Source organism: Brassica rapa, chromosome A07 (assembly GCF_000309985.2).
Source record: "Brassica rapa cultivar Chiifu-401-42 chromosome A07, CAAS_Brap_v3.01, whole genome shotgun sequence".
Taxonomy (NCBI): Eukaryota; Viridiplantae; Streptophyta; class Magnoliopsida; order Brassicales; family Brassicaceae; genus Brassica; species Brassica rapa.
Window position 1 is genome coordinate 14,913,597 of NC_024801.2, and position 13,717 is coordinate 14,927,313.

Consider the following 13,717-nt stretch of genomic DNA (forward strand, 5'->3'; position numbering starts at 1 on the left):
TCAGAAGAACCAAGCAGCAAACGTGGGTCTATATAAGGAACCTATGATCCTAACAGCTAGCGTTCAAAACACTAAAGCATAAGCTACGAAGTCCCCACTCTCAAACATAGCTGGTTTTTTCAGCTGTCTCTTCCCTCTGTCTCTAGCAAGAACATAGTCATTCAGTGATTTCACCGCATCTGTATCTGCTGGTGGTTCTGCGCTTGACTCAGTTTCACTCTCTGACTCTGACTCAGATGAAGATCCTGGATTCAAAGACTCAACTTCAATTTTCTTACTAGCTCCACCTGAATCAGAAATCCCGTGAACTTTGTCGAAGTTGAATGTGACTTTCTTTGAGTTGTTCTTCCTTGATTCCTTTTCTTCCATAGCGTCTTTAAACACTAAATCCTCATGAAACACCACATTTCTGCTCAATGTGCATTTCCCTTGGTCCGGCATCCATATCCGATACCCCTTAACCCCCTGAGGATAACCCATGAAATATCCTTTAACAGCTCTAGGACTGATTTTGTCTTGAGTAGTGTGTACATAAGCCACACTTCCAAAACGCCTCAGGTGATCAAGATTAATTTTCTCTCCTGACCAGAGTTCTTCAGGAATTTTGAAGTTCAGTGATGACGTTGGTGATCTGTTGATCAAGTATACAGCAGTCGAAGCCGCCTCTGCCCAAAACTGTTTCCCAAAACCTGTTTCTGCCAACATACATCTTACTTTATTCATGATAGTCAAATTCATCCGCTCAGAGACGCCGTTCTGTTGAGGTGTGTACGAACAGGTCTTGTGCCTTTTAATTCCTGCTTCTTTGCAAAGCCCATCAAACTCCTTGTTACAAAATTCGAGACCATTGTCAGTTCGTAGACACTTTACTTTCTTCCCAGTCTGAGTTTCAACTAGCTGCTTCCATTCTTCAAAACTTGCAAAAGCTTCTCCTTTAGTTCTTAGGAATTTAATCCATACTTTCCTTGAGAAGTCATCAATGAATGTGATGAAATATTTGCATCCAGCTAGACTCTCCTCAACTCCCGGAGATCCCCAAAGATCAGAATGGATGTATTCTAGAATTCCATTCACATAACACCAGACAAGGATTCACTGTTTGATTTTGAGGAAATAGAAGGGGGCAAAGTCTTAATGGGAAACAACACTCACAGCGAGGTAAAAGGAAAAGGAAAGATCAAAATCCGAAACCCCGACAAGACTGAAGTTATTCTTACTAACGTGAGATACATGCCTATGATGGGAAGGAATCTCATCTCATACGGTCAACTAGAGAAAAATGGTTGCAACTATGAAGGAGCGGGTTTTCGAGTGACGTTTTATAAAGATGGAAGGAAAGTGTTGTCTGGAAAGTATAATGAGGGATTATACTACCTTGAAGGATCAGTTGAGAAGAACGTTGCAGCAGTGGCAAGACCAGAAGTCGACAAAGCACAGAGATGGCACTCTCGCCTGGGTCATATGGGACTGAAGTGCATGAATGTGCTGATAAAGGAAGGTTACCTAGATGGAAGTGAGATTCACACACTAGACTTCTGTGAAGAATGCGTTTTGGGAAAGTCTCAAAAGCAGAGTTTCAAAACCGGCAAGCACACATCTAAAGGAATTCTAGTATACATCCATTCTGATCTTTGGGGATCTCCGGGAGTTGAGGAGAGTCTAGCTGGATGCAAATATTTCATCACATTCATTGATGACTTCTCAAGGAAAGTATGGATTAAATTCCTAAGAACTAAAGGAGAAGCTTTTGCAAGTTTTGAAGAATGGAAGCAGCTAGTTGAAACTCAGACTGGGAAGAAAGTAAAGTGTCTACGAACTGACAATGGTCTCGAATTTTGTAACAAGGAGTTTGATGGGCTTTGCAAAGAAGCAGGAATTAAAAGGCACAAGACCTGTTCGTACACACCTCAACAGAACGGCGTCTCTGAGCGGATGAATTTGACTATCATGAATAAAGTAAGATGTATGTTGGCAGAAACAGGTTTTGGGAAACAGTTTTGGGCAGAGGCGGCTTCGACTGCTGTATACTAGATCAACAGATCACCAACGTCATCACTGAACTTCAAAATTCCTGAAGAACTCTGGTCAGGAGAGAAAATTAATCTTGATCACCTGAGGCGTTTTGGAAGTGTGGCTTATGTACACACTACTCAAGACAAAATCAGTCCTAGAGCTGTTAAAGGATATTTCATGGGTTATCCTCAGGGGGTTAAGGGGTATCGGATATGGATGCCGGACCAAAGGAAATGCACACTGAGCAGAAATGTGGTGTTTCATGAGGATTTAGTGTTTAAAGACGCTATGGAAGAAAAGGAATCAAGGAAGAACAACTCAAAGAAAGTCACATTCAACTTCGACAAAGTTCACGGGATTTCTGATTCAGGTGGAGCTAGTAAGAAAATTGAAGTTGAGTCTTTGAATCCAGGATCTTCATCTGAGTCAGAGTCAGAGAGTGAAACTGAGTCAAGCGCAGAACCACCAGCAGATACAGATGCGGTGGAATCACTGAATGACTATGTTCTTGCTAGAGACAGAGGGAAGAGACAGCTGAAAAAAACAGCTATGTTTGAGAGTGGGGACTTCGTAGCTTATGCTTTAGTATGTGCTCAGGATATGGAGATTCAAGAACCAAGAACTGTTGCTGAAGCAATGCGGAGCAAGTATTGGAAAGAATGGAAGAAAGCAATGGAAGAAGAGATGAAGTCACTGGCTAAAAATGGAACTTGGAAGCTAGTTCAGAAGCCAAACAGAAATAAAATAGTTGGTTGCAAGTGGATTTTCAAGTTCAAAGAGGGAATCCCGGGTGTGGAACCACCAAGATTCAAGGCTCTACTAGTAGCAAAAGGTTTCACACAGATTGAAGGAGTAGATTACAATGAGATCTTCTCGCCTGTAGTCAAACATGTATCCATCAGACTGCTGCTATCTATGGTTGTGAATTTCGATCTAGAACTTGAGCAACTGGACGTGAAGACAACTTTTCTGTATGGAAATCTAGACGAAGAGATCTATATGGATCAACCGGAGTGTTTTACTGAAAAGGGAGATGAATCAAAGGTATGTCTATTGAAGAAATCCTTGTATGGACTCAAACAGTCTCCTAGACAGTGGAATCAAAGATTTGATGAGTTTATGAAGAAACAGGGGTTTGTTCAGAGTGCGAATGATCAGTGTGTCTACTTTACCGGAGAAGAATTGAAGGACAGAGTATATCTTCTATTGTATGTGGACGACATATTAGTTGCTGCTAAAGACATGAACAAGATACAGAAGTTGAAAGACAGGTTAAAGACAGAGTTTGAAATGAAAGACTTGGGTAAGGCTACACGTATCCTTGGAATGGATATAATTCGTGACAGAAAGAGAGAAGTGTTAAAATTGTCACAGGAAAGATACTTGAGACAAGTTCTGAAGAATTTTAACATGGAAGGAGCTAAGGCTGTGGTTACTCCTACAAGTTCACAGTTTAAGTTGAAGAAGCTAACTGAGATTGAGGAAAGGGAAGAGGCTAAATATATGGATAAAATTCCCTATGCCAGTGCAGTTGGAAGCCTAATGTATGCTATGATAGGTTCTCGACCAGATTTGGGATATGCTATCTGTCTGATCAGCAGGTACATGGCTCAACCAGGACGAGGTCACTGGGAGGCAGTCAAATGGGTTTTCAAATACCTAACAGGAGCACTGGACATAAGCCTAACCTTTACTAAGCAAGATCAGTTTGAGATAGTCGGCTACAGTGATTCTGATTACTCAGCAGATTTGGATGGTAGAAGATCTGTTTCAGCTTATGTGTTTCAAGTGGGAGGTAATACCGTGAGTTGGAGGTCAACACTTCAGTCTGTGGTGGCATTGTCAACCACAGAAGCTGAGTATATGGCCTTAACAGAAGCAGCAAAAGAGGGGAAGTGGCTTTTGAAGATTTGCGATGAGTTGGGATTTAAGTTCAAAAGTTTTAAACTACTATGTGATTCACAGAGTGCAGTTTGCCTAGCAAGGAATGCAGTCTATCATTTCCGAACTAAGCACATGGATACTAAATACAACTACATCAGAGACAAAGTTCGCGAAGGTCAAGTGGATCTACAGAAGGTGCACACTACCCTAAATGCTTCAGATTTTCTAACAAAGAGTTTACCTGGAAATGCTTTCGAGCGGTGTCTGGGAAAACTCAAGTTAGTCGCTTAACCCAAGCAGGTGGAGCTCCGAGAGGGTCTTGTCGATTGGATACCTCGAAACAAGGAGTGGAAACAGAAGATCAGATAAGGTAAATTAATCTGATTGAGGAAGAAAAATCGACAAAGCCTAGGACTGGTAAAAGTTCTATGGGAAACAGAACAGATAAAGTCAACACAGGGCCCTTACGTGGTTATCTTCAGAGAGGTTGATCTCAGGAAGAAGACAGAGCAGGGCGTGAGTCTGGTTGGTATTGGTTGAAGTTCTGTGATTCAGGATGAGAGATGCGTCAGGAGATTAAGTCTAGAGCCTGATTGAAGAAGCTGATTGATCGGTGACATTCGTTGAAACTCTGAGTTGAGGTTTGGTGGCGATATGTTCGAAAGACAAAGAGAGAGAGTATGATTTCGACAAAGGTGGAGATTGTGAGCTAAAGGTTGTCGAACATCAGCTCCTCTCGGTACGGGCTTCTGCTGGGCCAGAGACTGAATCAGTTTGGGCTTCGGTGACAGAAGCTATACGACTGCGCATTGAGTATTAATAAGGACGGCATCGTTTTGGAAACAGATCATCGTCCTTATAAGCTGAAAGGATAAGAAAAGGTTGTTAGACCTTTTCTGTTACACTGATCAGATACAGAAAGAAAGAGAGAGCTACGCGAGAGAGAAGAGACGGAGGAGCGACGGTGAAGGAGCTGACCTGATCTTCTCTTACGACTCTGATTGCCGGTGGTGCACTTTCAGATACAACGCTTGTTCTCCGGTAACTTCTGTGTCAAGTTAACCTGAAACAAAGGAAACGTTGTAAGCTCTTTGTACTCTGTATCATCATATATGATCTAGTGGAAGCTTGAGAGTTTGGATCTCTCCCCAGACAGTAGGCAACGAAGTCTGGGTAAACAAATTGCGTGTATGTGTTCTTGATCGAACTACAAACCTAAGAACCTAGTCACAAACGAGCGAAGTAGAATCTAAGAACGAGTGATCAACTTGATATTGATTCTTGACACTTACGTAGTTTTTATTGGTTAAAAATTCAAATTATAGTATAAATTTATGGTTTTAATATATTTTGATAATTCAGAAATAGATCTCAGGTCCAAACAGATCCAAATTAATTTTATGGGGGCAAATATCTCACGGGTAGACTAGTGCACCATGCTTACAAATTAAAAGATTGTATATTAGTTCCTTCCAGTAAAGTTCAAACTCACAACTTGGATGCAAAAAAGAATCCGTTTTACCATTGAGCTACGATATTCCACACTTATGGTTTTAATTTCATATATGTTAAGGAAATTAAATAGTTTGCAACCGTATACTTTAATTCATTGTTAACTTATTTGATTTTTTTTTGAATAAAAACATTTGAGTTTCTTACTTGCAAGTTATTTGAGTTTGTGTTGATTGATACTCCATCTGTTCCCGAAAGTGAAATTTTCTAAAGTGTTCAAGCTTATTAAGAATTCAATAAATATTTATAATTTAATTTTTATTTTATTTTATTATACATTTTTTAATAATTTTTCGCCAATGAAATTTAATCAATTCAACTATTTTCATTTAATAGTTTTTAAAAATATAAAAAAATACTTTAAACATATATAAAATCTATTTTTATGGAACAAGTAAAAAATGTAAAATATCTTACGTTCCAGAACGGATAGAGTACCTTTTTATTTGTTTGTTTTAAGATATGAAGATTTAAACTGAGTTCTTGTATTCTGAGTGTGATATTTTTGTTGGGAAAAGTGCTATAATACAGGAAAAAGAAGAAGGGAAAAAAGTTATTGGAAGAAAGTAAGTGGAGAAAGCAAGTTAGCCTCTCAGCTCTTTTGGGCTGCACCGTTGTCTCCACGTCAAAAATTAAAGACCACTCACTTTGGTGACCCCACTTCTTACCACTCACTCGCTAATGTTTTGTAATTTGATATCTTTACAAATACACATCTCTCTTTCAGATTTTTTTACCTAAAATAACCAGTATCTTGTTCTGGCTCGAAGGGTTTTATGTTTCTTAATAACTGTATCTACAAATCGTAAAATTTTATCGGTTCCTAGATGTTTAATATAAGACTGTTGTGGTAGTCGTACTTTTAGATAAAATAAAGAAATATAAGTTGCCAACTCATATAAGTTTTTTAATTAATCTGGGATTACATTTTTCTGTTGCCATCCGAAAGCCGTCAAAACAAATTTCAGATTTTTTTATAAGGATAAGAAAAAGAAAGGTGTATGAGTGAAAAAATTTCAACACTACTTTATTGGAAAGGTTAGGGATGAGAGGATTAGGCGGTTTAATCACTGAAATTTCTCTGTCATACGTTGCGTTCTAGGCAATGCAAAGTCTGTTATTGAGTAATTAATTGATGTGTATATGTGAAATGAATAGGTTAATAGATAAAGGTGGTTAGTGAAGTGGACTGGTTGATTTAATATGTGCGAAGCTTACTGATTTTTGTCACATCATTGGTTAGTTCTAACATCTAATTTACGAATTCTGACTCTGCAAATGCAAACAAACAAACAAATATACGGCTACATATAATACTTTGTTATCATATAAGCAAGTGTATAAAACACATATAGTGATTTGGTTATGGTTGATTAGAGTATATAATTTACATAATCTGTAGAATATGAAGATGTAACTGGTGATTGATCCAATATTTTAAAAAAATCCATAGAGATGGGGTCACGTTTTTAGTGTCAAAATCGTATATATGATAATTCATTATTCACCCACCGTATTTGCAAATTGTATATGTGGAAGAGCACCTCTTTAGCATTTGCCATAAGTGGAGAAAGAAGCATTATAACAAGACCATTGCCACGATGACGGGACTAACAACATCTCCAACTCCACTTTAAAATGAAGTTTGGAGTTACACATATTTTAGCTCTACTCCCTTTTACACTTTATAATGGAATAAAAAAAAGGTTTATTTCATAAATCAAATAATGATTTAATTTTTTATTATAATTTTATTCTAAAATAAAGTAATGTTAAGGTAAATTCAGTTCCGATATGGAATTACTATATTTCTGAATATTAGAAGGATTACCGTATATAACACAAAAATTGAAAATTTACACTAGAAATGTTCTAATGCAAAATTTCAATTACTAATCAACTAAATGTATTTCGATCTACCATGTGGTTTAAAACAACAACTAGAAGTTAATTCACGCCCCCGCGTGGATGTGAATTTTATATTTTTATAAATTAATATTTTGTTTTCATAATTAGTATTATATATTTTATATATATCATCATATAATTAATTATATAAGTATTTAAATATTTATGTTCCTATACATCATAATCAAATCCGAATCAAATCAAATAATATGTTACTTTTGGTTATATGGTTATTTTTAGTTTGAATTCAAAATACCTGAACCGACAAATATTCGAACATGTTTCAGATACAATAGTTTTGAATATTTTTAGGTTTCTATATATATTAAACCCGAATCCATCCGGACTTGGGAGGACCCGACTCGAAACTCATCCAAAAAAATTTAATACCCGAATGAAGCCTAATTTCAAAACCCAAAAAAAAACGATACCCGAAAGAAATAATTCGTACCTTAATAGATATCCGAATGTCTATACCTATCTGATTATGTAAAAAAAAACTCTTTGTTAACCGTTTTGAATTCTTGTCACAAATGGATCAATTTCATTCAAACATGTTGAATTATTATGACTAAAATATAAATAAATGCTGTCGAAATATTGCAGTAAAGATAATTAATGAATTAGTTAAAAAGAGTGAGAAAACATATGTAAAAGATATGATAAAACATTTCAAAACAATTAAGTTATGTTTTGTAATTTTGTAACAAAATATATCAAATTATTAGAAAAGATAATAAATTAAGCGATAAAATTAGTTAAAATGAAATAAATATCTGTAAAAAAATATTTTAAAATAGGAAAATATTGTTTTATACATAGGATTAGGAAAGTTAAATAATATATGTAATGAAGGATAAGAGGCTAAATAATATATGATTAGGATTAGAATTATAGGTGCAGTTTTTTTTGGGTTCACCCCCTAACCAATAGTATTTTGTTATTTTCATATTTTTTTAAAAAGGAAAAAAATAACAAGTATTTCCAAGTTATATTGTGTTTTTAAAATAAAAGGTAAAAATAAATAAAAAATAGTAGTAGTTGATTTTTTTGTTTTATTTCAAAACAATAAACCCTAAATACTAAATCCTAAACCACTGGGTAAACCCTAAACCCTTGGGTTAAAAACCCTAAATCCTTGGATAAATTTTAAATCTTAAATCATAAACACTAAACACTAAATCTTAAAAACACTAAATCCTTAATCCTAAATTTTAAACCCTTAGATAAATCCTAAACTCTATGGTTTATGGTTTACCTAAAGGTTTAAGGTTTAATATTTAGGGTTTAGTGTTTTGATGATGGCGTTAAACATATTTTTTAAATTTTTTTTTGCAATTACTATTATTTTTTATTTATTTTTACACTTTTATTTTAAAAATATAGTATAACTTCGTAAATACTTGTTATTATTTTTTATTTTTTTAAAGATAGAATATGAAATAACAAAATACTATTAACCGTGAACCTACATGCTGTGACTGAAGAAAAACTCTTATAGGTGGATCCTGTTGTCTTCTAATTTAAAAGCGAGTGAAGTAATATATGTAAAGGAGGACATTTGTGAGTTTAAGTCTTAACTATAGGTAGGTAAGATTTTAGGATAAGTAGTTATTAATCCCACTATATAAAAGGGCTTAATTATGGATGTTCTGAAGGGTGCCACCTAGGCCAAATATTCCCATCCAATCATTTTGCCACGTCACTTTCCAATTAACATCCCACACATTCGAACGGGCTTCGTGCGGGCTTACTCAAACTCTGTTTTGTGGGCCGTCACTTTCCAATTAAAATCCAGCACATTCGAACGGGCTTTGTGCGGGCTTACTCAATCTCTGTTCTGTGGGCCAGATTATTCACTTTCTCCCAGCCCATCAACCCTCATATCCGCGTATTGGCGAGACTCAAGCCAAAGCTTCGAAAGCTTTCTCCTCCTCTCAACAACCCTAATCGCCGCTCCCTATTTCTCTTTCACCCATGTCGATTCACTTTCTCTTCCCGAAATCTTCCCGCAAAACGCCTCCGATGAAAGGGCTGAAACTTCAATGTTCTTCCTTTAAGCCTCCATTCAAGATCCATGCGAACCTTCCAGATCTCCCCTTCGCCTTATATCTTGATTTCTATTTAAACCCTCATCTCTGTGACCTCAGCGCTTACCCTTACCTTTCTTACCTCAGATTGTTAGCTCTGAACCCTAATCATGTCGAAAAATACCGCAATCCTCACCGGCGAATCTTCTCCTCCCCTCCTCTTCAGATAAGTTTCACCGGGACCCGGAGATTCCACCTTGCAGTTTAGGCTTCTTCATTTCTGGGAAGCTCGCAAGAATGTCAAAGGAGTACCAGGGATCATTCTTGGGATCGAGATGCTCATGATCGATGCGGAGGTAATTCTTCATTTCTCATTATATTAGCTTCCATTAAGTTGAGATTTAGCATATGTTGTAAAAAAAAAGTAGATTGATTTAAATAAAAACTCGGATGATTCGTTAAAATAAAAATTTGATTGCATTGATTCGTTAAAATAAAAAACATTTTTTTGATCTGTTTGAAATATGTTAGCGTATCTTTGATTTATTAGAAACTGTGATGATTCGTTAAAATAAAAACTTGATTGGATTGATTCGTTAAAATAAAAACATTTTTTTGATCTGTTTGAATGTTAGCGTAATAAAAACTTGATTGGATTGATTCGTTAAAATAAAAACATTTTTTTTGATCTGTTTGAAATATGTTAGCGTAACTTTGATTTATTAGTGGGATTTGTTTTTGTTTTCCAGAATCAATCACGTTGTAATTTTAATCACTCTGAAAAACACACTTGATTTCTTACGATAGGATGAAATAATATTAGCCTATGTGTGATTAGCTTCCATTAGGTTTAGATGTTAGCGTATGTTGAAAAAAAAGTCGATTGATTTACATAAAAACTGGAATGATTCATTGTAACTTTAATGTTAAACACACTTGATTTCTTGCGATAGGATAAAATAATATTAGCTTCTCTTTCATTATACAGAACATGGCTTCGTGATAAACCAAAACTGTGAAGTTTGTTTTTGTTGCCTTATATCAATCTATTTGAGCACTTTCAACTGACACGATATTGTATCTCTGTTCTGTAGGGGACTTTAGCTCTGGGGTTCATCAGTCAGAACCGTCGGAGCCAGTATGAGAAAGAGCTCCAGCGTGGGAGGATCTACACATTGACAAACTTCTATGCATCCAATAGCAAGGTGATGTACCATGTTGCTGATCAGAGGCTGGTAATCTGCATCTCACACGACTCTGCCCTGTCAAAAGATGAAGAAGACGTTGAAAGCATTTTGACAGAGCGCTTCAGAGTCCATTCCTTTTCAGACTTTGAAGCAAACTGCGATCTCAGAGGGGATCTTCACGGTAAGATTTAGAATTTTTCTTATCATATATTTTCTTCACGGTATGTGTTATTAAACCCATATATGCGTTTGACTGTTTGTTGTAGATGTTGTTGGCCACCTTAAGCTGGTTGATGGCCAGGCTCTCCATCAGCGTCCGGTTTTGTGCAACAAAGATGGCTCAGTTTCTCGGAAAGTGACGGTCCATTTGCAGCTTAAAGAGTAAGCTGTTGTTGTTCGACCAATGCATATATATCATTTTCTAATTTATGAGTTTTAGTTAAATTAAACATCTACTCTTTATTAACTGCAGTGGTCCAGTGGTGAACGTCTATCTATGGGACGAAGCCGCAGAAAGTTTCCGCCTGAAGTTTGACGCAAGTGCAACCACTCCAACGGTCCTTCTGGTCACAACTGTGAATCCTAAAAGGCTCGGGGGTAATCTCTTACACTTAATATAAGAACTCCTGATCACTCACACTCACTTACATAAACCTACCACTAACTGCTTTGTATTGACAGGGAAGTTGCGCCTAAGTTCCATGTCCTCTTCAAGGGTGTTTTTGGACGAAGATGTTGACCCCACCAGTGAATACTTGACCTGGTTAGTATTAGCTAATGTCCTCTTCAATCTATATATTAGTCTATTATGTGTTTAACTTTGTTAATCGCATGATTTAAAATTCTTACCAAGGTTGAGTGTGAACCCTTCTGCCACTTCTTTGGTCAACCCAGTTGAGGTTGTCAAAGCTGAGACTCTCACAATAAGTGAGATTGCTGTGTTCCTCAAACGTGAGCCTGCTAAGGTAAATCCCATTTCGTGATTAGAATCAAGCACTTTTCTCAATTTAGTTGCTCACAACTTTTGGGATGTTATTTTAGGTTGCCTACTTTGACTGCATTGCAACAATTGATGATGTCAAGCTTGGGGCTGAGTGGTATTACATTGCTTGCAAAGATTGCCAGACCAAGCTAAACCGTGGTCCGACAACCTTGCTTTGTCCAAAATGCCGCAATGAAGATGCTACTGCATTAGCCAAGTAAGATTGTCCTGTCACATATGTTTCCATCTGACAATGTATATATACTAATCACTTGCTATTTGAACTAGCTATCGGGTGGAGCTTTCTGTCTATGATAATGAGGAGCAGTGCACGTTCATCATCCTCGGAGATGCTGGAAAAGAGCTCACTGGCAGAAAAGCATCAGAGTTGATTGACGCCTATGTTCAGGTAATTGTTGTTCTGTTGATACATGAGCAGATTTTCATAATCTTGACACATATTATAATCATAAAGTCTACCAAGTTGATAAATAAATTTTATTACATTAGGAAAATGGTGGAGATGAGGCTGAGCTTGAAGTTCCACTGCCACAGTGTTTTATTGACACAATTGGCCAGACAAAGAAATTCAGGATCAAGGTCTCCCCCTACAATTTCACTTCAACCCGACTTTCCTTGACCGCTACCAAGATTATCTCACCAGCAGTTTTACCACCAAAAAATACGCCACTCAGCACGCCACTTTCTCTTCTTGGCGCACAAAACCATAGTCCAGGAGCTGAAGTGGGAATCTTAGAGGTAGCTGAGAGCAGTGGTAGTGGTACTTCGGCCACTGACGACCAGAAGGAAGCTAAGCGTATCAAGCGTAGTGGCTAGATCTCATACACCAAAATCACTCCACCAGTGGCTGGTACAGACTGCCCAGTCAGCATGCTTCCCTAATAACAGTCTTCTTATTTCTCTTCAGTCATTTTGTTTTCCATTTTGCTAAGACAATTTCATTTTGCTAAAACGTTATGGATTTCTTATCTTATTAAGTTGTTTGGTTTTCATTCCTACCTTGGTTATGCAGTCTTATAAATTTTATGTATTCGTATTCATTATTGTATTATGAAGAGGTCAACATAATACAATGCATGAATCGAATAAAGAAAACGTACGATCCATGCATTGATACGTTTACGTCCAGCTGTTAATTATTACAGTTCGATCTACCACAAATAGAATATTAATTTGTTCAACCTTAGCTGACTCAATAGAATATTCTTCAAGTAAATTAATAACGAAACTGCCATATTTCATCCCAATAAAGAAGACTGCATTCATTAAGAATTTAATATAATATATTCTACCATTAATACAAATAACTAAAGATATGTAAAAACCACATAACGTTTTGAAAAGAAGTATTCAAGTTCTTGCATTAGGTCTACACACATATCCATCGCCTCTCAGCCAGATTTCGAGTCAATCTAATATTCCCTGTAAGATTTTTTGTATTACAATTATGTATTTGCTTTCTTTTATTTGTTTCTGTTATGCTTTGCTGTTGATAATCCTGTTGAGTCTTGATTTTTCAATAAGTTGTGTACAAGTCAATACCCCCGAAGGAAATGTTAATTCCTTTCTGATGGGTGAGGGGTTGTGAAGGATTTCTATAAACTATACAAACCATTCACAATTTCTCGAATGTATAAATAAAAACCTTAGAAAACATTAGAAAACATTCACACTTTCTCACCGTTTACAATTCCAAAAAGCTATAGAACACGTTCACAAATAACCCTTGATTGCTCAAACATTCAACAATAACCCCTTATTAATTTTAACATTCACAAATAACCCTTTATTCTAAAAAGATATATTTTAACTTATTCTGAAAATAATGGTTATCTATATTTCAGTTTGTAAAATAAATTCGAAATTTCACTCCTATTTGATACTGCGTTATTTAAAAGGATTATTAAAGTCTGTTTAATTATAAAAAAAAATTAAATATGGGATTAAACTCTTAATAGGTATTGCTTTCCGGATGCATGAAGGTAATAAACTAAACATAAACTTTACAAAAAACTAAATGCTAACAAATATTTCACTTTTTTCAGGAAAACTATCACTCACAGCAACACTTGGAACGCGCTTCTACTTTAACAACGAAATTGATATCATTCAACGCTTCCAAAAGAGGAATAAACTACTATCCTAAGCCTAATAGCAAACGCAACCAGTCCTCAACAAAA

General features: G+C 36.2%; 2 protein-coding genes across 2 annotated transcripts; both read left to right on the forward strand.

Moving 5' to 3' along the window:
* The first annotated feature begins 8,581 nt into the window (after positions 1-8,581).
* LOC117126465 lies at positions 8,582-13,582 on the forward strand. Its single transcript, XM_033274416.1, has 3 exons — positions 8,582-10,715; positions 10,801-10,915; positions 11,007-13,582. The coding sequence occupies exons 1-3, from the start codon at positions 10,556-10,558 to the stop codon at positions 11,152-11,154; spliced, it is 423 nt and encodes a 140-aa protein (XP_033130307.1). The 5' UTR covers positions 8,582-10,555; the 3' UTR covers positions 11,155-13,582.
* LOC117126840 lies at positions 11,236-12,353 on the forward strand. The gene is made up of 5 exons (XM_033275991.1): positions 11,236-11,297; positions 11,388-11,499; positions 11,576-11,733; positions 11,805-11,925; positions 12,027-12,353. The coding sequence occupies exons 1-5, from the start codon at positions 11,236-11,238 to the stop codon at positions 12,351-12,353; spliced, it is 780 nt and encodes a 259-aa protein (XP_033131882.1).
* Positions 13,583-13,717: the final 135 nt, after the last annotated feature.